The 27678-nt window shown below is 38.7% G+C and overlaps 1 protein-coding gene across 1 annotated transcript; it reads right to left on the reverse strand.

Moving 5' to 3' along the window:
* Nucleotides 1–8: 8 nt before the first annotated feature.
* Nucleotides 9–27448, reverse strand: LOC104602835 (succinate--CoA ligase [ADP-forming] subunit beta, mitochondrial). Its single transcript, XM_010266683.3, has 12 exons — nucleotides 27102–27448; nucleotides 26727–26837; nucleotides 26392–26503; nucleotides 23957–24021; nucleotides 13752–13829; nucleotides 11608–11682; nucleotides 11357–11509; nucleotides 11104–11238; nucleotides 8467–8631; nucleotides 976–1098; nucleotides 474–545; nucleotides 9–321 (listed from the first exon to the last, which is right to left on the reverse strand). Exons 1-12 carry the CDS (start codon nucleotides 27201–27203, stop codon nucleotides 244–246), a joined length of 1269 nt encoding a protein of 422 aa, XP_010264985.1. The 5' UTR covers nucleotides 27204–27448; the 3' UTR covers nucleotides 9–243.
* Nucleotides 27449–27678: the final 230 nt, after the last annotated feature.

The raw sequence follows: 27678 nt of genomic DNA on the forward strand, positions 1-27678 counted from the left end.
GAGAGAGATTGAAACTCAATGAATTCGTTCAATTAAATTTTTTTCCTTGTTTACTGCAAAGCATTATTGAGAATTTCTTGCTCGTATCTCCTCTTGAATCTCGAGTCTCTTTAATACCCTTTTTCCATTTGCCTAAAACAAAATATGCACGTGCTCCAATAATACCCCTTGGAGAACATGAGATTTACTTTGCCATAAAAGAATTAAGTTTAGGTTACAGCATGGGGATTGAAAGTCATCCCCTTAACTTGCCGCTGCTTTAACTGCTTTCTCAGCCGCATCATCCAGATCTTCTGCGGTAATTAACGTCATCCCACTCTCCTGTAATACCCATTTATGGTCAACAACAAGAATAGAACCATTCAGGTGATGCTTCTTCCTCATTTCTAACTATTTGGTTATAATGCCTACGTTTGGAATGTATAATCAGACAAATCAATTGGGTATAAAGTGATCCAATGCATCACATTTACCTTCAGGATTCTTTTCCCTTGGTCCACATTGGTTCCTTCAAGACGAACAACCACTGGTACTTTCAATTGAACCTTACAAACAAAACCACATAAATGTTATTACATTCATGGCAAGTGAATAACTGACCATTTACTGAATGGTTGGCTCAATTTTAGGTCACACCAAAGGATGATGCCAAGATGTTTAATATGACCAAGGTTCAACTGCTGAGTTTTTTCTTATTTGCATTTTGGCTTCTTGTAACAATTTAAACCAAATTCTTCTAAATTTTCCTACTGCTGCTCATATTGTATAAATGACCCCCCCCCCCAATGTAAATGAAGAGGAGTAGCTAAATATGGTCATAACTTTAGGTTAATTACTAGGGAGAATGACAGCATACTAGCAAAGTTGAGTATCCACTCAAATAGATAATAATTTGAAGATAGTAATCAAATTAATAGGAATCACGCTTGTCATGAGGACAACCCAAGTAAACATAATGCAAGTGCAGTAAATAACCTGTTTGGCAGCATTGACAATCCCACTTGCTATAACATCGCACTTCATGATTCCTCCAAAGATATTGACCAAGATTCCTTTCACCTTCTCATCAGATGTCAATATTTTAAATGCTTCCACCACCTGCTCAGCACATTACAGATCAATAAGAAAGATGGTAACTAATAATCAATAAAGAAAGATTCACGTTCTTTTCTTTTTGGATATTGCATTGAATATAGCATTCAATATATATTTATTGAGAGAAAAAACTACGAAACAAACTTACAAGGAGAATCCATCCATTAATATGCTAATAAATGTGACATGTTTTTATCAGCAAAAGGATTTCATTAATAATTAAAGATTTAAACTTAATACAACTGTTGGCAGATTCCCATATCCATCACTACACCGTTTACAAGTATGCCCAGAAAATACTTGGGCTATTTACCTAATAATGTATAAATATTCAGAAGGGAAAAAATCTTGAGGAGAATGGATAATTATACTACTAATTTGGATGGGAAAAATGGCCCATGACAAATCAGGATGCAACTAATTGTCTTTTGCTAATCTTTGTACAAAAAATAACTAGATATGCATTCCATTTATTTAAGTTCCTGCTCTCAATTGATCAAGGCAATGATCCATTATTTTCTTCATCAGCAATTATGAAATCATTAGGCTGTGTTTGGTTGCAATACAAATAAATTTGTTCTGATGCAAAACTATGACAGTGCAAATTCTGACCTATTTTTGTTTCAAATTTTAGCTTATTTTGATTGATTGCATTACAAATGAAGTAAATTAAGACATGAAGGAGAATAAAGTAAAACCCAAAACAAAATTAAACGAGAATTTGCGTTTTTTTCATTTGCACTCCCATGCATTTGTACTAGTTCAAATAAAATTGCACTGCAACCAAACACAGCCTAAAAAACAAACAAATCAAAGAATAACTACAGCCTTTACCCAAATACAAGTGATTGAAGCACACAAACAGATACAAGGAGAAAGTTAAATTGAGAATAGTCCCACATTAAAACTCTTCTCTGGAAAAACTTCCTGGCTAATTCATTTGCAATATGATTGGATGATTTTGACATCCTTTAAAATAAGATTTTCAACCTAGATATGATTGCCTGAACCTCCTCTCTAGTGACACTGTGACACAATGTGACAACTGTGATGGGGCACCACTCTCCCTACAAAGCTCATATGGTAACAACTAACCAAACTCCAAAAGCCAGAAACAATAAAAAAAATTCGAGATCCAAAGCATGGCTAAGGAATCTGATCTAACAGAATTTCATCTATCAACAGGTCCAACTGTCCAAGTACAAGTAGATATCAACCCTAAGATAATCTGCCCCTATGGTGGGTAGACCTAGATTTCCAAGTGAACAACCACGAAGTTAAATTTCATGACAGTTTGGGAGGGCTTTCACATTGCTGCTCTTGGCTTTACAAGGCGGGGTCCCAGAAAGCCTAGAAGCAATGTTTGGTGAAAAATCCAGAGTTATCCAGCCACTTAATTTCTTTTAGTGGCCTCTTCAAAGCAGGCAGCTCATCTAAAGCAACTCAACCAAAGCTTAAGCCCTCCAAACAGGGCCTTCATCCAGAGACTGGAAGCTGTAGCTTGGAAGCTTCTATGAATAGATCTGACTATGATAAAGTATCCTCACACCACAGGCCCTATATGAATACTCCTCAAGCTATCCTCTGTATAATCCCGAAGTGCTATTCAGATGACAACCCAATTATTATTTTTTTTCCTGTTTTTTTTGTCCATTTTCATTAACAAGCCACAGTTTGAAAATTATAGGGTCCATCGGGATATAGAGATACTAGAGGTGTATTTAAGCTACATTCAACCTATACAGTTTGTGGAATGCAAGAAGCCACATGGCTGCCCCTTCCCAACCATCAATTTTGATTGTAAGCTTTCACATGCAGATAGTTTTGTACTCCAATCATTTGTAAGTATGTTAAGGGCCCGCGAATAGGATCTCGTCACAGGTGGTTAACGGGAAAAACTTCATGATTTCCCTTGTTTCTCCCTTTTCTCGAGGAACCTATATTTAGAACCTTAATGGTGATTTGTTAAAGAGATCACCAACTCTCCTCTGCTCTTTCTTGACTGAAAATATCGACGATTTTATTAAATATAATCTGCTCCTTTAAATAGGAATTACAAGAAGGTAAGAGTACTTTAGGAAAACTACCTAACAAACATTTATCTTTAAATAGGAAATAATAGTGCTACTGCCTAATTAATAGAAAAATATTTAAATTGGAAATCTTAAAATTTAGCTAAGAGATAAGATAGGAATACTGAATTTAACGCAAATTACTGTTGCTGTTTGCGGCTGCACTTCTTTCCAATAAAAGCATCCATAACATTACTCCCCTCCTGGACTAAGAGCTTGTCCTCAAGCTCGAATTCAGGATAGGTGTCCTGAAACACAGTCAAAGGAATCCAGGTAGATTCAGCCAATGGTAAGCTGGCCCATTCCACCAGAACTTCAACAACATCTCGATTAATTCTGGAACGAACAATAGACTGAGGTTGGGGAATGATTTTGCCCTCCTTCAAAGGTGGTAAGGAGGGAACACTGGTAGGAGGAACACCCTTAAACTCCTTGAGCAAGGAAATGTGGAAAACACCATGAATCCTACTGTGCTCTAGAAGTTCCAGCTTATATGCAACCTCACCAATTCGCTGCAAAACCTTGCTTCATGCGGAGTTGTGCCTGTTGTAAACAAAGAGAAATTTCAGCCAAAAGAGCATCTCGCTCTTGCAAGGAACGATCAATCTCCTCCAAACGAGTAGAACCAGATTCATAGGACAACAAACGAGGAGGTTCACGGCCATAGACAACTCGGAAGGGTGTCATTCCTAAAGAAGAATGATAGGCAGTGTTATAACAATACTCGGCCCAAGGAAGCCAATCAACCCACCGTCTCAGTTGATCCCCAACAAAGCAACGGAGATACATCTCAATCGTTCGATTCACCACCTCAGTTTGACCATTCGATTGAGGATGATAAGTAGAAGAAAAGGCTAAGGTGGTACCATTTAACCGAAACAATTCCCTCCAAAAGGTACTAGTAAAAATCGGGTCCCTGTCGCTGACAATAGATTCTGGTAACCCATGTAAACGAAAAATGTGAGTGAAAAAGACATGGGCGACAAAAGTAGTTTTTTACGGATGAGAAAGAGGGATGAAATGAGCATACTTAGAGAAGCGATCCACCACTACATAAAGAATTGATTTTCCCCCAACCTTGGCCAATCCCTCTATGAAATCCATGGAAATATCAGCCCATATCTGCGTTGGAATCGAAAGGGGCTGAAGAAGACCAGCTGGATGCAGATTTTCCCCTTTGTGTTGTTGACAAATAGAGCAGTTTTGTATAAAGTCCCTAATAGAGGCCTTCATACCTTGCCAATGGAAATCAGCTTGGATGCGATACAGTGTTTTCTGAATACCTTCATGGGTGGAGTTATGAATACTGGAGATGATGGAGGGAATCAAAGAGGAATCAGCCGAGAGATATATCCGACCCTTATACATCACAAGCCCAATTGGAGTCAAAAGCTCCAGACTGAATTTTCTGAACAAGTGTCGTCCACTCTGTTGATTGTGGCATCTCTTTCTTGATGCCATCCAATAAGGTGACTCGAGGACGTGGAATTCCACAAAGGAGCATAGTGTCCTCTTCGCGCCTAGACAATGCATCTGCTGTGCAATTTAAAGATCCTGCCTTGTAATCCACCCGGAAATCAAACCCAAGCAACTTGCTAACCCAATGTTGTTGGGGAGAAGTAACAAGTCGCTGCTCCAACAAGTACTTGAGGCTATAGTGATCAATTTTGACAACAAATGATCTTCCCCACAAGTATGGTCTCTAGTGTTGAACTGCTCTAGCTAACCCAATCAATTCGCGTTCATAGGCTGGCAATTTCAAATGCCGATCAGCTAGCTTACGACTGAAGAAAGCAATCGAGTGCTCTTATTGCTGTAAAACGGCGCCAATCCCCATTCCGAATGCATCACATTCAATTGTAAACTCAAGATCAAAGTTCGGTAATTGCAAAACTGGAGTGGTGGAGAGGGCATTCTTTAAATTTTCAAAAGTCGTGTCAGCTGCATTGTCCCAATGAAAGGCATTCTTCCTCAGCAGGTTGGCTAATGGGGCAGCCATCACGCCATAATTCTGTACAAATTTGCAGTAATATCCTGTCAAACCGAGGAACCCACGTAGAGCTTTGGTGGATTTGGGCGTGGGCCATTCCTTGATCGCTTGAATTTTGGAATTGTCCATTGTTACACCCTTGTCGTTAATGACATGACCCAAGTAAAGGACCTAGTGCTCTCCAAAGGAGCACTTGGATCGTTTAAGGAAGAGCTTGTGTTGGCACAGTAGCTCAAAAACAATCCTCAGATGATGCACGTGTTCTATCCATGTTTTACTGTCAACCAAAATGTCGTCAAAGAATACTAAAACAAATTTGCGAAGGTGGGACTGAAATACCTCACTCATTAAGGACTGAAATGTGGATGGGGCGTTTGTGAGACCGAATGGCATAACTAAAAACTCAAAGTGGCCATGATGAGTTCGGAAAGTTGTCTTCTCAAAGTCTTCGGAAGCCATTCGAACTTGAAAGTACCCCGATCTTAGATCTAAGTTTGTGAAATACTGGGCACCACGAAGTTCATCCAACAACTCGTCCACAATGGGAATAGGAAATTTATCCTTGACAGTCCGGTTATTAAGCTCCCTGTAGTCAACACAAAATCTCCAAGTACCATCCTGCTTTTCCACCAACAAAACCGAGGAAGAAAAAGGGGAACGACTAAGGCGGATGATCCCCTGCTCCAGCATTTCAGCACATTGCCTTTCTATCTCATCTTTCTGCAGGTGTGGGTAGCAATACGGCCGAACCCGTCATCAGAGTGATCCGGTGATCGCAAGCTCGGGAAGGAGGAAGTCCTTTGGGTTCTTGGAATACATCTGAAAAATCAGCAAGGAGCCTTTCCATGGTTGCTGTGTGTGTCATTTCATCTTGGAGCACATGAACCTGTGGGTATTTTGCCTTCACCACTTTACCCTGCCAAGTGACTTGCTTCCCGTTCAAGTGGAAGGTCATCGTTAGGGCGTTGAAATCCCATAGGATTGGACCTAGAGTGCTCAGCCATTTCACCCAAAGAACTACATCAAATCCATACAAGGATAGCACGAACAAATCAGCAAAGAAGGATTCAGAATTGACCTGTATTTGGACTCCCTTACAGATGCCCGGGCTGTGTACTCTTTCACCGTTTGCTACGGCTACCTGCAGTCTCAGTTTGATTTCCATTGGCAGTTCCAATTGGAGGGCAGCTTGTTCACTTACAAAATTGTGTGTGCTTCCTAAATCAACAAGGATCAGTATTGGTTTCCTTGCTACCCGCGCTTGCAATTGCATAGTTTGAGAGGTTTTTATTCCAGTAATTGCGTGGAGAGAAATCTCGGGTTCCAATGAAGAGGGTTCATCCTCATCTTCCTCTTGTTCATCCACCAAGAGGCAGAAAAGTCTCTTGCACTTGCCCTGCTGAGTAAAGTTCATCACAATTAAAATACTGTCCCCTCGTCCTACGTTCCGCCATCTCAGCCCTGGACAAGCGCTTAATAGGGGGTACAACAACGCTGCTTCCCACACTGAATGCCGATCTGAAATTGCTGCTCGTCTGTGGTTTCTATTCTCGGCTGGCTGCTGAAGATGGAGTCGTTCCGAGTGGTTTCGAGGCTGCCCATGCCGCCCTATATTGATACTTCCACGGTTGAGTTGCAATTTTCATTCAAAAGCTCGAGCCAAATTCATAGCAATAACCAGATTGGGGGGATTTTGCATCTCCACATCCACCCACAAAAGTTTCCACTAATCCCGCGGTGAACATGTCAACCTGTTAATTTGGTCGTACCGAAGTTGCTCTTGCAAGGACGGTCTGAAATTGGCGCTGATACTCATCCACAGTTCCAGTCTGTTTGAGGTTGATTAGTTCGCCTAATGGATTGCTTGTTAATGGGGGCCCAAATTTAAGAAGGCAGTAGGATTTGAATTGGGTCCAACTGAGCCCAAGTTCCTCCTGCCCAATTTATAAAACTAGAGTTGCGCCTCCTCTGTCATGTGGAATGCGGCTAATCCTACGTTGTCCCTGTCCTCTGTTCACATCTGTACAGCCATCCCAAAGGATCTCCAGCTCCATTATAGGAAGGAAATTCCAGCCTGCTATATTTGGGAACAACCGCGGCTCCCTGGGCAACGACCTGTTGCTCGCCAGACGATTCTGCCAGGTCTGGTCGGCGGTCGTCTATGGTTGCAGCCCCTTCTGAACTCTTTTCCTTGCTGGAAAAATGTAACTCCATCAAGCGCCTCAATTCCCGGACATCGTCCTTGATCTCGCGCACCTCCTTGCTATTTTCCACAAGTTTGTGCTCCAAATCATGAACCCTAGTCTTCAATTGCTCAAAGTCACCCATGACGCCTTGCTCTGATACCAAATTGTTAAGGGCTCGCGAATAGGATCTCGTCACAGGTGGTTAACGGGAAAAACTTCTTGATTTCCCTTGTTTCTCCCTTTTCTCGAGGAACCTATCTTTAGAGCCTTAATGGTGATTTGTTAAAGAGATCACCAACTCTCCTCTGCTCTTTCTTGACTGAAAATATCAATGATTTTATTGAATATCATATGCTCCTTTAAATAGGAATTACAAGAAGGTAAGAGTCCTTCTTTAGGAAAACTACCTAACAAACATTTATCTTTAAATAGGAAATAATAATGCTATTGCCTAATTAATAGAAAAATATTTAAATTGGAAATCTTAAAATTTAGCTAAGAGATAAGATAGGAATACTGAATTTAATGCCCATTACTGCTGCTGTACTTCTTTCCAATAAAAGCATCCACAACAAAGTAAAAGAATAGCATGCTAGTCATTTTTTATTTCAGTGTTAAGTGTGATAGTGCATTTCCTCATTGCTTTTTAGTTATTTTCTTTACCACTATTTTTGACTTATAGATCATGAGATGCAGATTATTAGGTAGTATGAGTCTAACATCAATAGACTAAAAGATTATATCAAATTTCATGGCAGGAACTCTACTTCTTCCGAGCCAAGCTGCATAGATCACAGCCACAGGTAAGCAAGCAACCAGCCAAGATCATTTGCTCAAGTGACAGTATAAATTTTGAAAAACATTGCAACCCAGTTTTACAGGTTTGAGATCCAACCTGGTTTAGATTAAGGCACTGCCTAGGGTGGGCATTTTCCCAATTCAATCTGATTACTTGCCACCCTAATCTAGAACCTCAAGGTATACTTATTCTTTGACAGAACAAATTCCGAAAGTCATCTTTTAATACTTATCTGTTAGTCTTGTAAAGCTTTTTCTTTCTTTCTTCTTTCCTTTTTTTTTATGGATGGTGTTACTCTTATCTAGAAAGAGAGCAGCTTTCTACCTGGCTCTCCGAGGCATTCCCACCAACATCTAAAAAATTGGCAGGTGTTCCACCATGCAATTTAATTATATCCATTGTAGCCATTGCCAATCCAGCACCATTCACCATACAACCAATTTCCCCATCTAAGCCAATATAGTTCAAATCTGCTTTGCTAGCAGCAACCTGTCAAAAACAAGAATTGTCATAAGTAAGATATTGAAAAGAGAGAAAAGTATGATAATCTAGATTTGTTCTCATCCTAAAGTTTTTCTTTAGGAGTCAAAAGAATAGTCTCTTCCATCAATGTACGAATAGGATATAAAGTTCAAGACCCATTAAACATTATATACCAAACAGAACCGAAAGGAATTATCAAGGTGATGGTTAAACAGGGCTGTACGAGACAAGATGTTCTCTAGAAGGTGCCTTTTTATCATGCCATTTTTGCATACAGGTTTGGTACCTTCTTAAACAAGGAAAAAGGATAAGGTAGGAACCTTATCATGTGTTATTTTATTTTTGCCCTACAATACAAAAAATTACATCATACATATTACTATACTGTTTATTATTCTTTTGCTAGGTATTTTATTCATCATTTATTGATTAGATTTAATATGAAATCACTTTGCCTATATACTTGGATTCAATGTGTTAAGAGACTTATTTGCTTGAATTCATTATGCTATTGAATTGTTGCTTTTCTTATTTGTTTAGATTCTTGCTATATGAAATTTCATAATTTTAAACTATGAAATCTTGATACCCATACCAGGATGTTGTACTGTATCGAATACTTAATTTTTTTAGTATAAATTCTGTTATCTGACGCCATACCCATCTGTATCCTTGTATCTGGTAACATAGGTTTTAAATGTCTTGCTGTTTTGTAGAAATGTAATTGATCATATTGTACATAGAATGTTCAAATTTTGAGAACCTTGCAACATGGACAGAATAAACCCCCTTTGGATAAGTTTAATATTAAAATATAGAAAACTTCAACACCTGAAATTACTTGTAGGAAAAACTAATAAAAGATGGAAAGGCTAAAGTTGAATGGGGATTGGAATTGGATGGACAGTCCAGAGAGTCCCCTAACATCCCAGATTTTTTAACCAGAAAACATCCTGGATAGGCTACATCATCATTCCATGTGACAGTAATATGTAGTCTAGGGAAGCTACCTACTTGGCCCAGTTAGGTATGGGAAAGAGGTTCACTAGTCAGCTCATATAGGAAGTTTCCCTACACGCCACCTATTTCTGCCACATGGAGGGAACTTGTGGCTGATGCAGACTGTTTATCATATAGGAGATCCACTGGATTGGCAACATGTTTAATCACACAATTCATATCAGTTATATGCCCTAACTTTTATTGGTGGTTCTCATAACTAATATTTGCTATTTAATATGTTGATTTTAATATGAAAATTATCAGAAAAGTTGTCTTAAACACACACATATGTGTCTGAATGTATACATGTATGGATGGATGGATACATCACAAATGTGAGATTAAGGAGGGATTTCGCCCATAGAATCAAAACAGGATGGGCAAAATGGAAGGGGTGCATCCAGAGCAGAGCCCCCTATGATTGGAGAATTTAAGCTAAAAGGATTTTTTTTTATAATTAGCTAAAAGGAAACTTTTTATAAAATGGTTACATGCCAACAATGTTGTATGGAGCAAGACTTTTAACCAATCAAGAAACAACATATCCAAAAAATAAATGGAGTAGAAAAATGAATCTGGAAATGGATGAGTGGGAAAACTAAAATGGATATGATCAGAAATAAACTTATTTTAAGGAAGCTAGGGGTAACTCCAGCAAGTGATTAAATGAATGAAGGTAGACTAAATATTTTGTCACGTGTAAAGAAGACCATCTACATCACCAGTGAAATAAAAAATGATCAGTTACAAGTTGAGGGACCAGAAGAGCTAAAGGCAGACCAAAAAGGACATCTAAGTAGTTAGAACTGATTTAAGGAGCCCATAATTTAACAGTGGATATGACACTAAACAGAGCAAAATGGTGGATGGAATTCATGTAGCTAATCCCATATAGTTGGGAAAATGAATTATGCTATACAAAATATGCACATATCAGAAATTAAATTATATTTGGCAAGACATAAGCCTTAATAAATGACATCATCTAAATACAAACACATGACATAAGCATATTACATGGCATACTTATACCCATATCCGTGTCCAGGATTCTAGGAAATGAAGAGCCAAAACCCCATTTCCCATATCCGTGTATGTGTCTGTATCCATATCTGGGCATCATAGATCAGGGAAAGAAACACCATGGGTGCTAAAATTTCTGGTTAGAGCAAAGGTCTTGGTTATAAATTTGAACTGCCCATTCGAATGGGTTCCAAGAAGTGCTAATTTCCCAGCAGATTCATTAGCAAGATTGAGGTTACAACTTGCAAGGAAAAATATTGTATGGGGATATCCAGGGTCAGGTGCTGTTATGTTAATTCGTCACCGTTTCTGGTTTCTTTAGTTCATGGAGGTGAATAGCTGAATGCTATTCTCTTTGTACCCTTCTCATTATTTTTTGTGTGGATTGCTTTCCCATATGAACAAGTCTCTTTACTGTTGATGATAAAAAAGAAAAAACAGAAAAGTAAGAACCTCCCGAGGATCTTCTTGGGACGAATCACGGAGAGCAAATATCTCCTTCTGACGGAAGGCAGCATTATCATCAAAGTTCAACTTCGCATCAGCAGCCACCAACTGGTTATCAGATGTTTCTGCAATGGGGTTGATCTATTCAATCAAAAATCACAAGGAAATGAATCAATTAACCAAAAAAGCATAAGTAAAGCTGAGTTGCAAGAAGGAATCCAGAAAGAATAAGATGGAAGCAAAATGTTTTTACACTCACCTCCAACAATGTGCAATCACACTCACAGAAAAGTTGATATAGCTTTTTCACTTGTTCTATTGAAGCATTTCTATCTGCCACTTTGGGAGCCAAACCATCAACAACTTTAGCAGCGTCTTCATTTGTGATTCCTTTAAAAACATCGATAGGAACCTGGTCAAGAAAAAACATAAGATAAAATGAGTAAAGCAACATCATAATAAAAAAACCAGGATAAAATGTCAATTGCAAAAGAGGTCAAGATACATAACCTTAACAATCATGTCCGGAAATTTCTCTGCAAGGTCTTCAATACTAGTACCTCCCTTCCTACAGGCAATTATAAGCTGGAGAATTGAACATGAAAATAAGGATCTCATTGTCATGGAAAACCATGTTGAATTGATATTATAGACAATTCATTTCCAACATATATGATAAAACATCCTAAAACGGAGGCCATTATTAAGAAATTGAAGTGATAAACACCAACATTAATGGGATAACTATCAACATCAGACAACTGCAGAAAATTATGAATTCATGATAATATAAGGTGAGAAAGCAAGAAATCCAGGAATTAGTGGTCCAGTCCTATGAAATACAAAAAAAAGTAAGCACTGAGTTGTTTATTTTGTTAATCCGGAGTTCACTCTATATGCACATTCTTTTCAATATGCATCAGGATGGAAGCATTTCTTTGGATGGCAAAATCGGGGGAACAATTTTCCACAATTATTTTGATAGGTTACAATTTCCCATCATTTGCTGAAGTTTCTCACAAGTAGGGCATGATTTCTTAAGCCCAAGCCCAATCCAAGGCTTACAGTCTCTGTCACCAAAACTAGAGTTCCTTTGCCATGTTTATGGTTCATGTTTACTAAGAAAAGAGGCACATTAATATGCACCCTGCCACTTCAATCATGGACAAAATGTTAGAATCTAATGACAAAAATGCCCTACTTGTGGGTGAGTCATCTGTTTTTTGGCAAGGCCAATTTAGGTTATGTTTGGCACCATTGCTGTTTCTACCTGAAACGTTTTCGATTTATCAATACAAATTTGTAAAAGAGATTTTTTTCCTACCCGAAATGATTTGGTTTGATCAATGCAAATTGCTGTTCCTACCTGAAATGCCAAATTTGGCTTTTTAACCATACACATCAATGATCAGCCCCGCACATGCATTTTTTTAGTTGAAGTGACTCTCATGCAATGAACACATATTCCTCACCAATTTGTATTGATCAATCCATAACGTTTCAAGAATAAACAGCAATGAACACATATTCCTCACCCTCTAAATGTGCCATCTGTAGAATTTGGGATCAATTAGATGTTGGCATGTAATTCAAAGTTTGACATTTGCCTTTACAAAATTTCAATGGACAGAAATTATTGGATGACATGTTGCTAATAGGATTAGTTTTTGGAGGGATATTTGGCAACTGATTTTCCAAGCTAAAAAATAGGTAAACTGCAAAAAACTTTCATTCTCTTGCTGCAAAGTGGTGTTGGAGGTTTGCTAATGAAGAGAATATGCTATGGAGGAACTTAATTAAATTTAAATATGGGGAAGTAGGTTTCGGTTGGGAATCAGGTTCCCCCACTGGTTCTTATGGAACAAGTCTGTGGAAGGAGATCTTGAGAACTAAGGACATTTTTTTCAATGATATTTTCTTCAAGCTGGGTCTTGGTGATAGAATCTCGTTCAGGAAGGACAGGTGGTGTGGTGATAGACCACTTTGTGTGGCCTATCCTGCAACTTTTGCTCTAGTCCAGGACAAGGAGGCTCAGGTGTCAGACTGTTTTGAAGTAATAAATGATCAATGTGTATGGACTCCACGCCTCAGAAGGAATGTCAATGATTGGGACCTTGGTTATATGGCTTCTCTTCTTCAATCTCTGGAACAGGTGAAACCTCAGCCCATTTAGAAGTGATGCCATGTGTTGGGTTGCTGAGAAATCCGGTAAGTTCACAATCAATTCTTTGCTGAATCTTTTGTCGGATGAGGAGAGTCAATCCCCTTCTTGGGCCTCGATATGGAAGATTAGGAGACCATCAAAAGTGGTTTTCTTTGTTTGGGTTGCAATTAAAGGAAGGATTCCCACTATTAATGTGCTAAGAAAAGGTAGGGAAAGGAAGGGAATTGGGTTAAAATTTCTGCTAACAAAAATTAATGTAGCTCATGTCTATCTATAGATATAAAATACATGTAAACTAGATCCAGGCCTACACCGTATTCCTACAAGGCAAACTTGCAAAAAGTCAAGTATCATCACTACCAAATTCTCATATGAAGATGAGAACATGGATTTGGTGGTAAAAAAATTAAGCAATTTACATGTCATAATGGCTAATAAAAAAGGCATCCAATGAACACAAACAGAATGTAATATGGATTTGAGAACATACTGGCCCAGCACTCGTACGGTCCAGAGTGATGGCAAAATACATCTCATTGACAAGTGACAACTTTTCACACAAATAAACCTGCAGGAAGAAGGTAATGACTGAATGTTAAGGAATCTAAACTAGCTTCTGGGCATAAAAAAATGTCAAGATAACCATATAAAAAAGAATTTTATAGTACTAATTTACTAGAAGGTACACAAATAGATTGAATTAGATAGAAAAAATCAATATTTAAATACACATCAATTCAATTTACACAACCAAGAAAACTTGGATTTTTTAGAAAAGTCAGTGTCTTGTCTAACCTAGTTGCCTTGTTAATTATAATCCAATATCAACCCTAATTAGTGGGTCTTTAGTATTTATAAGATGAGATGACTTCTTTCACCTAGTCATCGTGATAACTATGATCCCATATCAAAGCTGAAAGCTCGCATTAAAAGATAAACTAAGGCTCTGAAGGAGGAAAGAAAAATCTATCTTAACCAATTTCAGTCACTCACGGACCCAAAGTAGACCAGGATCACATCTCCTCTGCTCTTTTTGAAGATTTCCTTGCCCCTGAAGGCCTAGAATTGCCAAGAGAACAACCAATAAAGAAAAGCTTAATGATGATACCATGGGATAGGGACTCAAACAGGTATTTTTATAATTCTGGCATTGATGAGAACAATCAATGAATTCCCATTGACAAATCACAGTCAAAATGGCACCTCTAGATATTGCCTCTTGTAACCAACAAATAACTTATGGAGAGGAATCTATATTGCAAATTTCCTAGTGTTTTTCTCTTCCCAATTTCCGTGCAGCATGCATCTTTATATTATCTTGCCCAATATCTGAGCAGGCATCAGGTTGCTTGTTTTCATAAGGTTGAAATTACATGTACACAAGGGTGAGGATGTAAAAGTCTTAACTTAAATGGGAATGTACAAGGATAACTCTCTGTTGGATTGAAGTCTTTGTATGTATGAGTATTCGGCTGATAAGAGTTCTTATTAGCCTATACTTAAGTTTAAGTTGTCCTGTACTGGGCCTTTGTTAATGGGCCTAATCCTGTTTAATGTTTTAAGTTGTCTGGGTGTCCCATCACTAATCAGGGGCATTCTAGTAACTTCCTGTATCATTGTACTACACCATAATATAAATAATAGTACTGTCGACTGAGCAGAGTAGTTTGACATTCCAGCATCTCTTCTTCTTCTTCTTCTCTTTTCTGCTACTTCGGCTACAGTAATTTAGCTTTCATGGTATCAGAGCATTAGCTTCTTCCTGGTTTCAGCCGGCACACACTCTCTTCTCTTGCTGTCTTTTCATCTTCTCTCTTCCTTTTCTGGGTTGCTGTAGTGAAAACCTAGGGGTGTAAGAGAGTAAAGCAAGTTCGAACCTAGGGTTTCTCTTGGTTGTAGGACTCAAGGGAAGTAAGACCCAGAAGTAGATGTCCTACTAGGTTATTTCCAGCAAATAGTAGCTATTTGGCTACTAAGAGAGGTCTGTGTAGGACAGACCTAGTTGAGGACTGATTTCAGCAGTCCTAGCACTAGCCGAAAGGGGCTTAGCTACTTCTACAGTTGCAGCTTTGGTGCTCCAGCAAGACTCGCACAAACTTAGCTTCTTCTACAGAGCCACTGTTCACTTGCTACTGTTGCAGCCTCGAACTGTTCACTCACTACTGTACCCGAACTGTTGCAGTTTTTGGTTCAGCCCAAGTGAAGTCTATCTAGTGTTCTACCAGCACTGTGAACACTTCTACCATCATAGAAATGTGGCAAACAGCTCCAAGTTCAGGGTGGTTATCAGTCCGAAACCCCTCACCACTACTGTGAGATTACCTAGGGAGCTGCCAGCTCCAGATTGTTCAGCACTGTGAACCCTAGTTGAGGACTGATGTCAGCAGTCCTAGTATTGGCCGCAAGGAAGGGCACTCTCTTTACAGTTGCAGTACTCAAAGTTCAAGTGGAGTCTGCATAGCACAATAGTTGAGAACCCTTAGCTTCAGGTCGGTTACCAGCCCAGAACTCCTTGCTCGCTGTTGTAACTGAACTGTTTCAGAACTGTGACAGTCTCGGCAAGTCTGAAACTGTGTCGAGTGCTGTCAGAACCTGCTGTGATCATTTCAGCTAATCAGATCTGCTCTAGAACTGGTTCAGAACCTTCAGAACTGCTTCGGCTAGTCTTAATCAGTGTCACCTACACAGTGGCTGCAGTCAAGATGTCTTCAATACCCAGAGATGTTTCTTCTAGAGATAACAGGCCTGCGGCAAGTGGGAATTTTGTCGCCAGCAACAATGATGACAACTCACAAAATACACCAACAGTGTCTTCTTCTCCTATGGGACAGGTTGCTGATTCCTCTGGAACTGGTACATTGGGCTTCACTGCTAGTGAGGTTGAGATCCTTAGTAGGGCATTAGCCCGTCTAAGAAATAATTATTTTGCTTCTACATCTCTTGCTAGATCAGGTACAGCCTCTGCCTTCAGTGCCACTGGCTCTATTGACTCTACTTCTTGGGTTATTGATTCCGGTGCTACTGACCATATGACACATATGTCTTCCCTATTCTCTTCATATCATTTGTTGTCTGGTCAGGATAAGATGAGAGTTGCTGACGGGTCTTTCTCCACTATCTCTGGAAAGGGAATTGTTGACCTAAGCAAGGACCTCTCTCTTAAATCAGTTTTACATGTTCCCAGTCTTACCTCAAATCTCTTGTCTGTTTCAAAACTTACCAAAAATTTGAACTGTAGTATAACCTTTTTTCCTACTCATTGTGTCTTCCAGGACAAATTGACAAGGAGAACGATTGGGTGCGGTCATGAGTATGGAGGCCTCTACTACCTTGATGCAGACATCGGCTCAGCCTTACAAGCATCTGCTGCTAGTAATCCGGAAAGTGTGGAGTCAATAGCTAAGCTGCATCTTTGGCATGCTAGGCTAGGTCATGTGTCTTTCTCCTCATTAGAAATGTTGTTTCCCGAATTGTTTAAGGGCATTCCAAGTCAGAGTCTAACCTATGAAGTATGTCAAATGTCAAAACAATGTAGAACTGTGTATCCAATTTCCAGCAATGAAATTTGTGCTCCTTTTGATTTGGTTCATTCTGATGTCTGGGGCCCTTCACCCATTGTTTCCTTTGATGGCTTCCGGTACTTTATCAGTTTTATTGACCACTACTCTCGTTGTACATGGATCTACCTGTTAAAAGGACGGGATGAAGTACCACGGATAACCATGGCATTTTGCAAGATGATTGAAACACAGTTTAATAAGAAGATTAAGCAATTCAGGTCAGACAATGCTGCTGAATACTTTGAAAAATCCTTGAACTTATTCCTGGAAGATGCTGGCATACTACATCAGTCATCCTGTGCTTATACTCCTCAGCAGAATGGGGTTGCTGAGCGCAAGAATAGACATCTATTGGAGACAGCTCGAGCCTTACTATTCCAACACAAAGTCCCCAAGCAATACTGGTCTCAAGCTGTACTTTCTGCATCATATCTGATAAACCGAATAACATCTAAGGTGTTGGGTATGAAAACCCCTTTCTCTGTTTTGTGCCCCACTCTTCCAGACTTTCCCCTTCCTCCTCGGGTCTTTGGCTGTATATGTTTCATACATGTGAAGGATCCAAAGAAGACTAAGTTGGATCCTAAGGCTACAAAGGGAATATTCTTGGGGTACTCTCCTACACAAAAGGGTTACAAGTGTTATGACCCTGTCTCCAAGAGAAAGTATGTCACCAGAGATGTGGTGTTCTTTGACTCTCAACCCTATTTTCAGTCTTCTCAGAATCCTCTTCAGGGGGAGACTAGTGGGATGGAAGAGGATTATCATTCTCCCTCCTTTTTTGTTCCCCTATCTGCCTCGGATCTTCCATCCTCTCCTCCTACTCCTTGTTGTGACATTCCGGGTCAACCCAGTGAGGCTCCCACTGTGCCGGTTACCTCGCCTGATGCTGCAGATGTTCTTGAAGGCTCCAGTAGGCAACAAAAAGAGATACTTACATACAACAGAAGAAAAAGGGGTCCTCAACCTCATGACAGCAACCAGTTGGACTCGGATCAATCTATCTCTACAATCCAAGGTAATTTCAACTCTCATACTTCTGATTTGGATCTTCCTATTGCTCTCCATAAGCCTATCCGCTCTTGCACCACCTGGCACCCCATTGCTGATTTTGTTTCTTACTCACATTTATCTCCCTATCACTCCTTTGTGTCTGCTCTTTCCTCTGCGCGTGTTCCTTCTAGGTACTCAGAGGCTGTGTTTGATCCAAGGTGGAAAGAAGCTATGAATGAAGAGATGAAAGCCCTAATGAAAGCAAGAACTTGGGAATTAGTGGATCTGCCAGAGGGGAAGACCACTGTTGGGTGCAAGTGGGTGTTTACTGTAAAGCACAGGGAGGACGGGTCCATTGAAAGGTACAAGGCCAGACTTGTGGCAAAGGGGTTTACTCAGAAAGAAGGGATTGACTACAAAGAAACCTTTGCCCCGGTAACAAAGCTCAACACAATTCGGGTTCTATTGTCACTAGCAGCAAATTTTTCATGGGAACTTCATCAGCTGGATGTGAAGAATGCCTTCTTAAATGGTAACCTTCATGAAGAGGTATTTATGGAACCTCCACCAGGCTATGACTTTAGTAGAAAGGTGTGCAAACTGAGGAAAGCATTATATGGGTTGAAGCAATCTCCCCGTGCATGGTTTGAGAGGCTCTGTGGGGTCATGAAGAAAGTGGGATACACTCAGAGTGGTGCAGACCATACCTTGTTCATAAGGAGACAGGATAGCAAACTTACTGCACTCATTGTTTATGTGGATGATATGGTAATTACCGGGAATGACTTGGAAGAGATAAAAAAACTGAAGGAGTTTCTAGCTTCTGAATTTGAGATCAAAGACTTGGGTCATTTGAGATATTTTCTTGGGATTGAAGTTGCCAGGTCAAGAGAGGGAATCTACATATGTCAGCGGAAGTATGTTCTTGACCTCCTAGAGGAAACAGGCATGATGGGCTGTAGGCTAGCAGATACTCCAATGGAACAGAACCATGGCCTGCAGGAATCAATAGGGGAGGACTACTGTGATAAAGAGAGATACCAAAAATTGGTAGGGAAGCTGATATACTTATCCCTCACTCGGCCAGATATTGCTTATGTTGTGCATGTTGTCGGTCAATTTATGCACTCTCCAAAGATTCCTCATATGAAAGCAGTTGAAAGGATTCTCAGGTACTTGAAGACTTGCCCAGGAAAGGGAATTCTCTTCAGGAAAAACAATAGAATTGAAATTGAAGCCTACACTGATAAAGATTGGGCTGGGTCTGTTGGAGACAGGAAGTCAACCTCGGGTTACTGTACATTTGTGGGAGGAAACCTGGTCACATGGCGCAGTAAGAAGCAGAATGTAGTGGCTAGATCAAGTGCAGAAGTAGAGTATCGAGCTATGGCCCACGGGGTTGCTGAACTCTTATGGCTCAGAACTCTTCTTAATGAACTTGGCATTAAGGCTAAAGGTCCTCTCAAGCTGTATTGTGACAATAAAGCTGCCATTAACATTGCCAACAATCCCGTGCAGCATGACAGGACAAAACATATTGAGATTGATCGGCACTTTGTTAGAGAAAGAATTGTCTCGGGTGAACTCTGTGTGCCTTATACTCCATCTAAGATGCAAATTGCGGATGTACTGACTAAAGGGCTGGCAGCAGCAAAGTTTAGGGACATGCTTGGCAAGCTAAACATGATTGATATCCATGCTTAGCTTGAGGGGGAGTGTTGGATTGAAGTCTTTGTATGTATGAGTATTCGGCTGATAAGAGTTCTTATTAGCCTATACTTAAGTTTAAGTTGTCCTGTACTGGGCCTTTGTTAATGGGCCTAATCCTGTTTAATGTTTTAAGTTGTCTGGGTGTCCCATCACTAATCAGGGGCATTCTAGTAACTTCCTGTATCATTGTACTACACCATAATATAAATAATAGTACTGTCGACTAAGTAGAGTAGTTCGACATTCCAACATTTCTTCTTCTTCTTCTCTTTTCTGCTACTTCGGCTACAGTAATTTAGCTTTCACTCTCCATTTTTGTTTTATTTTATTTGGGGGGAGGGCATGTAAAGGTCACTTATTAGGGTTGCTCTTTTGGGAAATACAGGCATTCCTTTGCCTAAGGAATGTTGGAACCCCAATCATATGTGCTAAGCCTTTTTGACCCTAGATTTTTTTCCTTCAACCAAAGAAAAGGGGTATGGTGATGTGGAGAATAACAAGAGCAGCTGTCATTTGGTCGGTTTGGGAAGAAAGAAACAACAGGATCTTCCAAGGGCAAGTAAAATCAAAGGAAGCAATTGTTGAGGGCATCACCATCCTTATTTTACATTGGCTGAAAATTCTGAAACTCTTCAAGGACTTCTCTCATGATGATTTAATTAGAGGTTGGAGTACTAATAGCTACTTCCTCCTTCTCATATAGTGCAGGAGAGTTGGCCCCCTTCTCTACAGGCTAGAGTGAAGCTGAATTTTGATGGAAGTTCTCCAGGTCCTTGAGTCCTTCAGGCATTGGGAGAGTTTTCAGAGATGAGGAAGGAAAAGTACTGGCCCTCTTCTTGGGTCCAATTGGGACGGGAGACTCACTTCGGGCAGAAATAAAGGCCTTACTACAAGGCCTTAGACTAGCAAAGCAATGGGGTATGCAACAGCTAGAAGTAGAAGGTGACTCCAAACTGGTAATCGGCTGGATGCAAGCAAGAAAGTTAGGTGCATGGCCTTACAGGCAACCATTAAGGGAAATTTTGTACTTAGCAAGAGAGTTAAGGGTACAGTTTAAGTGGGTAAGAAGATCAGCAAATAGAATGGCCAATGTTCTAGCAAAGCAAGGAGTAAATAGGGGGGCTTTATTTTGGGCTTTCTTGTAGACTGTTTATGATTTTTGTCTCTTTAGCCATCCTTTGAGTGGTGACAGCTGTACTTTTTTAGTCTTCTTAATGAAAGTTACCGTTTCCTATAAAAAAACACTACTATGTAAAAATCATAGTTGTCAAGACGATGCCTAGGCAGCAAGGTGCCTATGCCTTATGGAGGAGGGTTGCCTCACCTAAGCATCCAACTTTTCTGTACAAGGCACTATAAAATACTTTTATATTTTTATTTGCTGATATTAATGAAAGACATTAATACACTAAATTATTCATTTTGCGGGTTTATATATTAGTTTTATTTTATTAATTTCTTATTTGTTAGGGTTCAATCAACACATATGTTGTTTTATGCTGTCTTGAACCCTTGAAGACTTCAAAATTAAACCAATAATCAAGGAAGAACTTTACTTTTTTTAAAGGTAAAATATGGTGTTTCCATCAAAAAGTGTTTTTGTTTTGGAACAAAAATAACTTTTATTAAAAGCTATTCCAAGAAGTACATGAGAGGATGCACTGAAGCCTAGAACAGCTTGGCAAAATTACAAGCCTATTCTTTTACTTAACCTTCTGGACTACTTTCCCTCTTGCTCATTGGAACTTAAAATTTTATCCACCCTTATTTTTTCCTAGGACAATAATAGGGTCTCACCATCTTAGCCCCCCTATATTTTCTCAATTGTCTTTTATTTCGTGTTTTTCTTCTCATGAATATGTTGATTTTCTATGTTTTGATATGGGGCTTATACTTATTTGATGAAGATTATTGATAGTTATTAGCAGTGTTCAGAGAACCAGACCAGGCATAGAACCGGAGAAGGGAGAGGTTCACGGGTCAAAGGTTCAACCGGGGTCGAGCCAAAGGTCAAACCATGATGATGTGGCATATATAATTTAATATACTTAAATATGGTGTATGGATGGCAAGTTCCTTCACTTTTAAAGAAAATAACCAAGGTTCAAGTCTCTTAATTTACATTTTCTTTAAAATACATGCGTAATAAAGTAATATGTACAATAAAGAGTCATTAGTTAATACAAGTTAAGAGGTGGACTAATGGTAATTAAGCAATATATGAAAATAAGAGGTCGTGGGTTCACATCTTGTTAAATACATTATAAAATTTCAATTGGTTAAAGACCCGAGCGGTTTCATGAAACCGGAACCGATTCACCGGTTTTCCAGTTAAAGCAGCCAGTCAGCCAGTTTTCACCGGTTTTTCAGCAAAAGCAGTTATTGGGGTAAGATCGAATTGGCCAAGGTCCCAGGTCACGGTTCAACTGCTCCGACCGGCAGGTCCAACACGATTTTCTAAACACTGGTTATTAGTGAAAGATAAGATTGCTGGTTGCTATGCAACCCAAGGAATTGCCCTAGGATTTAGGGTTTTATTAAAAAATACCATCACCTAAGCAAATTACCCTAAGATTTAGGGTTTTATTAAAAAAATTTCATCACCTATATGGCTAGGCAACAAGGCGCCCTCCTGTCATAGCTTGCAACTCTTTCTCCTTGTTTTCCCTTCCCGTGTTTTTTTCTGGTCAACTTGTCACCTGGTCGCATTTGTGGGTCTGTTTAGCCCTAAACTGTTTACTTGCAAAAAGAAAAACATTGACTTGGTCAACAACCTGATGACTCATCTGGTTGAACTACTGAACAATTTGACCCAATCAATGGGTCATGGGTTAGACATTAACCCGCTTTTTTCTTTCCTTTTTTTCTGTTTTTTAGCCATCTCCATCATTAATAACAACTCTCCTATATCACACTTATTTTCTACAAGTATTCTGTATTTTTCTGCATTTTATTTTTATTGTTTGATGTATGATTTAATAGGTTGAACCATTTGACCTGGATGGTTGAACTGCTAACCAGCTACCCAGAGGAAAAAGTTAGTTCCATTTCCAAGTTTTTTAAAACATTGGTTTCTTCACTTTCCACACTACCAATAGCCATGAAATTTTTTTACTGCAGTACTCATGGTGTGGTTGCTTGTGATGACTAAGCATCAACAACAATTAATTTGATCTAGCCAAACATACAGTTATTTTAAAACTTTTATTTGTTTGTACTTATCTATAATTATTTAAAATATTATCATATATGGTTTTGATTTTTACTTGTACATTCATGCTAGTTGCTTTAAGGATTTGTGATCATACATGATGGATTTTTTTCTTTTTTGAAAGATGATGGATTGCTGGTAAATAAATAGAAATAAGATGGAGTTCTTTTAAGTTTTCTTCCAATCGGCAGTATGCTGGTATGGAGTTGCAATAGACAAAGGGACAACCGAATACTTGAAACTGCACTCTTTCTTTGAAAACAAAGGTTTAACTCCCTGTGTTAGCCTATCCAACCTTCCTTCCATATATTTTTCTAAACAAAGATTATAAATTAAAGGTTCTATATATTTTTACCAATAACTGAAATTAAATTAATTCTATATCATTCTTTTATTGTGGATCTGTAGTCTATATTGGCTAATATAGATGGAATCATATCTTCTATTTAGGACCAACGTATAGGAGTCTTTACAAACCACCAAGGTGCAGTGGTGGTTTTGTATTCAGGTCCAAGTCCAATTGATATTGGAAACTCAGTAAAGGTTGGAATATTGGCTTTGTTACAAGGCTTGAGACTGGCAGAGCAGCTGGGTGTTAGAGACTTGGAAGTTGAGGGGGATTCAGAAGTAGTCATTTCATGGACCAAGCAAGTCAATTCCGCACCTTGGCTCTATAGACATGCTTTCAGGGAAATAGACCTCCTAGCAAAGAGGTTTAATTCTTCGGTTAGCTGGGTGAGGAACTGCAAATGGGATGGAAGATGTGTTAGCAAAGCAGGGAGTTGACACTGACAGACCCACCTTGTTTTGGGCAAAATTATAATCTAGAGTTTCTAAGGCTGGTAGAGTTCCCATCAGTTGTACTAATTTTCCGAATTAATTACTAAAGATTTTCTTTCTTTGCTGATAAAAAAAAATATCTTCTATTTAGGACATATCTTTTTGTGATTCACTAACAGTGCTAATGTACTTATCAAAAAATCAGTGCTAATGAACCAACTATTCATCATATTGAATAGGGAGGCCAAAGCAATTAGTCATTGCCACACTACACTAATAACACATTCAAAAATCATGAAGATATAGATTTTTCTAATTTAGAGGATTAGTCAGAGTTATAAGAGATGTAGGAAAGATGATTAATGCAAAAACATTAGCGGAGAGCTAGTTGATGAAGTAGTTCTAGTAGATAAGAAAATAGGAAAGGTATTAATGTCTAACCTTGCTCACAATTTTCCCTTGGGGTCCAGTTTGTTTGGTGACTAGTATCTGCCCAAGCATCTTCCCTGCAAGCAATGGGAACATGGGTCTGAAAACAGCAACTTCTATGCTATATGCTGAATGCTGATAAATTCAATTATATGGGGGAAAACCTTGTTAAGAATCCTTCCAGATAGGCAATTAGACATATCATGAACATGTCAGTCCTAGCTTATACTTGTGAAGGGAAAAAAAAATCACTCTTGGATGAGTTAACAAGAAGTGTCATTTGCCCAATCAAATATTTATAGGAGATTGTCCTCTCCAGTAATGCTTCTATCATCTTGTTTTATAGGAGCTTGTGAGGCCTCCTCTTGGGTTATTACTTACTTTTTGTTATTAGGGATTCTCCACATTGCTTCATTTATTTTATAATATAATACTTCTTTTTTCTACAATCACAGAGGAGGTAAAAAGGAATTCTAAAGATCTACTTCTCCCCTGCATCATCTTTTAATAAACGATAAAAATGTCATAAGTTGGCCCAATTATTGGGACTGCTTCCATGGCACCTGGGTTCTCATGATGCGGATCCCCTCTGAACCTATATCTCTTGTTTAACACAATCACAGGGGAGGTAAAAAGGAATTCTGAAGATCTACTACTCCCTTGCATCATCTTTTAATAAACAATAAAAATGTCATAAGTTGGCCCAATTTTTGGGACTGCTTCCCTGGCACCTGGCTTCTCATTATGTGGTCCCCTTTTGAGCCTATATCTCTTGTTTGACACATTCAACCAATATTAATGAAGATTCTTCTGTGAAAAATGGCCATAGCAATTGCATATATTGTGGATCAAGGATTCCCACAATGCAGGTTGCTTTTCCTCTTCCTCATTAATAATATTCTCATCCATAGGCAAAATTTGGAAATTAGAATTAGGAATACTGTTTTATAGGAACTCATGAGGCCTACTGTTGGATTATTATTATGTTTGGTTATTAGAATTAGGTATACTTTGTTTTCATCCATAGGTCTGAAAACATCATTTTATGATTTTTATAATGATGAAGGGAACATGATTTCTGGTTCTTAAATAGGGTGTTAGTTTTTTTTTTTTTTTTTTTTGAAAAGGGCAATGTATTCTTGTATTGATACGTATATGAAAGAAACATGTCTCTGTATAATGACTTAATGAGATTCTATTTAACTACACAAGTATTCAAATATCCCCAAAAAAGTTTACAGCCAAAAAAGAGGAAGATGGTTCATTATCCTTGAAATAAATTGTAGTTGATAGTCATTGCCTCAGAGCCTCCACAAATGCCATTGGTCACTCTCGCCACAAGATTACTTTTCTGTTCAAATATCCTTGAATTCCTCTCCATCCACACCATCCGCATAACTGCCAGAGGGATAGACCATAAATATCTTCCCTTCTGCTCATATCATCAACCTTCCAACCATGTAGCGGATCCCAAATAGTGGCTAGCAAGTACATCTGAAAAGCTACAGCCCTGAAGCACATCCATATTATTTATGGGAACAGAGGGTGTCCACCAGATTTACACCCTTTCTTGCATTTTCTTGGCTAGATCATCATCACAAAAAAAAAAAACTATGTGTGTATCTAGTTGGAAAGGGACTAAGGGAGTTGCCTATAATCCATTTTTTGTCATTAATACTGTTGAGTTATGAGCCGATGTTGAGTTATTGGGCCGAATTTATTTATTTTTTATTTACATAATTCAGTTAGGAAGTTATTGTTAAGTTATTGGGCCTTATGCCCATTAGTTTATGTTAAGTTAAATGATTCTTTTTAGCTTCTTACAAGTAGCTGACCTACTAAGGGCATACTTGTACTTGAACATTCTTTTTATGAGTATATAATTAAAAGGAAGGGGCGGCCAGAACTAATTCTTTTTGCTTCCTCTCATTCTCTTCTATTTCTTCTTCTTTTCTTTTCTAGCAGAAACTTTTCCCCTCTTCCTTCTTTCTTCTTTTCATAAAGTTTATATCAAAACAGCTATCAAAGCTTTTCTACTAATACAATACAAACTTATAAAAGGGATGTGCCATAAGATACAATTTACACAAACCTTTAATATATTCCTTGATTTGCACTAGGTAATCCATAATCCAAAGCTATGTTACAGTCTATCAGATACTAAGTTTTTGGATTATAAAGTATGGTGTCTTGTATGGTCGACCATGAAAGAAAGGTAAACCAATTATGCATGTAAACCAGGTTAGGGACCTTCACACTATTTTAATAATATAGAAAACCAGAAAACATAACACTAATTTATAATTGAAGAGTGTGTAAAACTAATCCTACTACCGAGAAGATGGACACTAAAAAATACTATATTCCATTTTACTTTGAAGCTAAAGCTGGAATTGTGAAATAACCAATCCAACAATATAAACATAAGCAGAAGTATAAGTTGATACCGCCAATTTCTTCAGCTTGATCAGCCTTGACAATATGAACTCCACCCTTAAGACCACTCTTGAAGGTTCCCAAGCCTCGTCCACCAGCAAGAATTTGGCTCTTAACCACCAGCTACACCAATCCACAAGCAGAATATACACTTTGTGATATTTATTCACTCGATACTAGTCTCACTCAACCATATTGACCCACACGAAATGCAAGAATATAAAATAAACTTATGCTCCATAAAACAGAGAGAATAGTTGCATTGCAATTAAATTAAACAACTAAAACTAAGGGAAATAGATCCGATTCCACCTTAAATACCCAAGATGTATGGACCATTATTTACCTCATTCTCCTTGGGGAATGCATTCTGAATTGCCTTCTTAATTTCTTCAACAGAAGAAACAGCAACTCCTCTTGGTACATTGATCCCATATTTGCTCATCAACTCGGCCCCCTGTTGCACGTTGCCCGGTTAGAAATAATCATCGAGGCACCAGAGGAACAACCCAAACGCGTACGAATTAGAGCAAACAATAGCAGTTTTCACGAAGAGCTAATCAAATTAATCAAGGACGATAGCAATGTTGGAACTTCTTTCAAAGTCATCGAAGAATTGCCATCAAAATAAAAATAGATACAACAAAAGATTAAAAAGAGCCTAAAACAGATCCAAAGGAGAAATAACTGATCATATTGGAAGAATAAAGAAAGGAATGACCTGATATTCGTGGATGTTGAGACGTCGGAGCTGCTGTTGCTGCCATTTCCCGGCGACAGAGAGAGATCGAGAGACGAGCTTGCCAAGCAATCCTCTCGCCATTCCTTGGCTCCTCCTCTATACTCTAAAGAAAGGGATGTTATCGAAAAAGCTCGGAGGCGAAATACTAAAGCCGATGAAGGCAGTTCAGAAGAAATGATTCGGAGAGAGAGAGAGAGAGAGAGAGAGAGAGAGGGCAAAACCTAATTTCTCCTTTCTATTTTTATGTTAATTATATTTAATTAAACATTTTTCTAAATAATTTTCATGATTAGAATTTAGAAAGCATCCCTTATGGAGTTATGGTCATTGTGGAGAGCGGCAACTTTTCTTTTGTAGGCCCAAAAGTAATGCTTTGAAACAACGTTTAAGCCGTTGTTGCCGGTTGGACCGTTTTAACCATGGGTGACGACTGACGACTGACGAGTACAGTTCCGTCTAACATCAAATGGAATTGATCAAATTAAGGTTCGAAGTATATTCGGCGTATTCATTGTATCATATCTTTTTGATTTCTGATATGTTAATTTAAAGTAAA

This window comes from Nelumbo nucifera, chromosome 1 (assembly GCF_055504915.1).
Source record: "Nelumbo nucifera cultivar China Antique chromosome 1, China Antique-T2T, whole genome shotgun sequence".
NCBI classification, from domain to species: domain Eukaryota; kingdom Viridiplantae; phylum Streptophyta; class Magnoliopsida; order Proteales; family Nelumbonaceae; genus Nelumbo; species Nelumbo nucifera.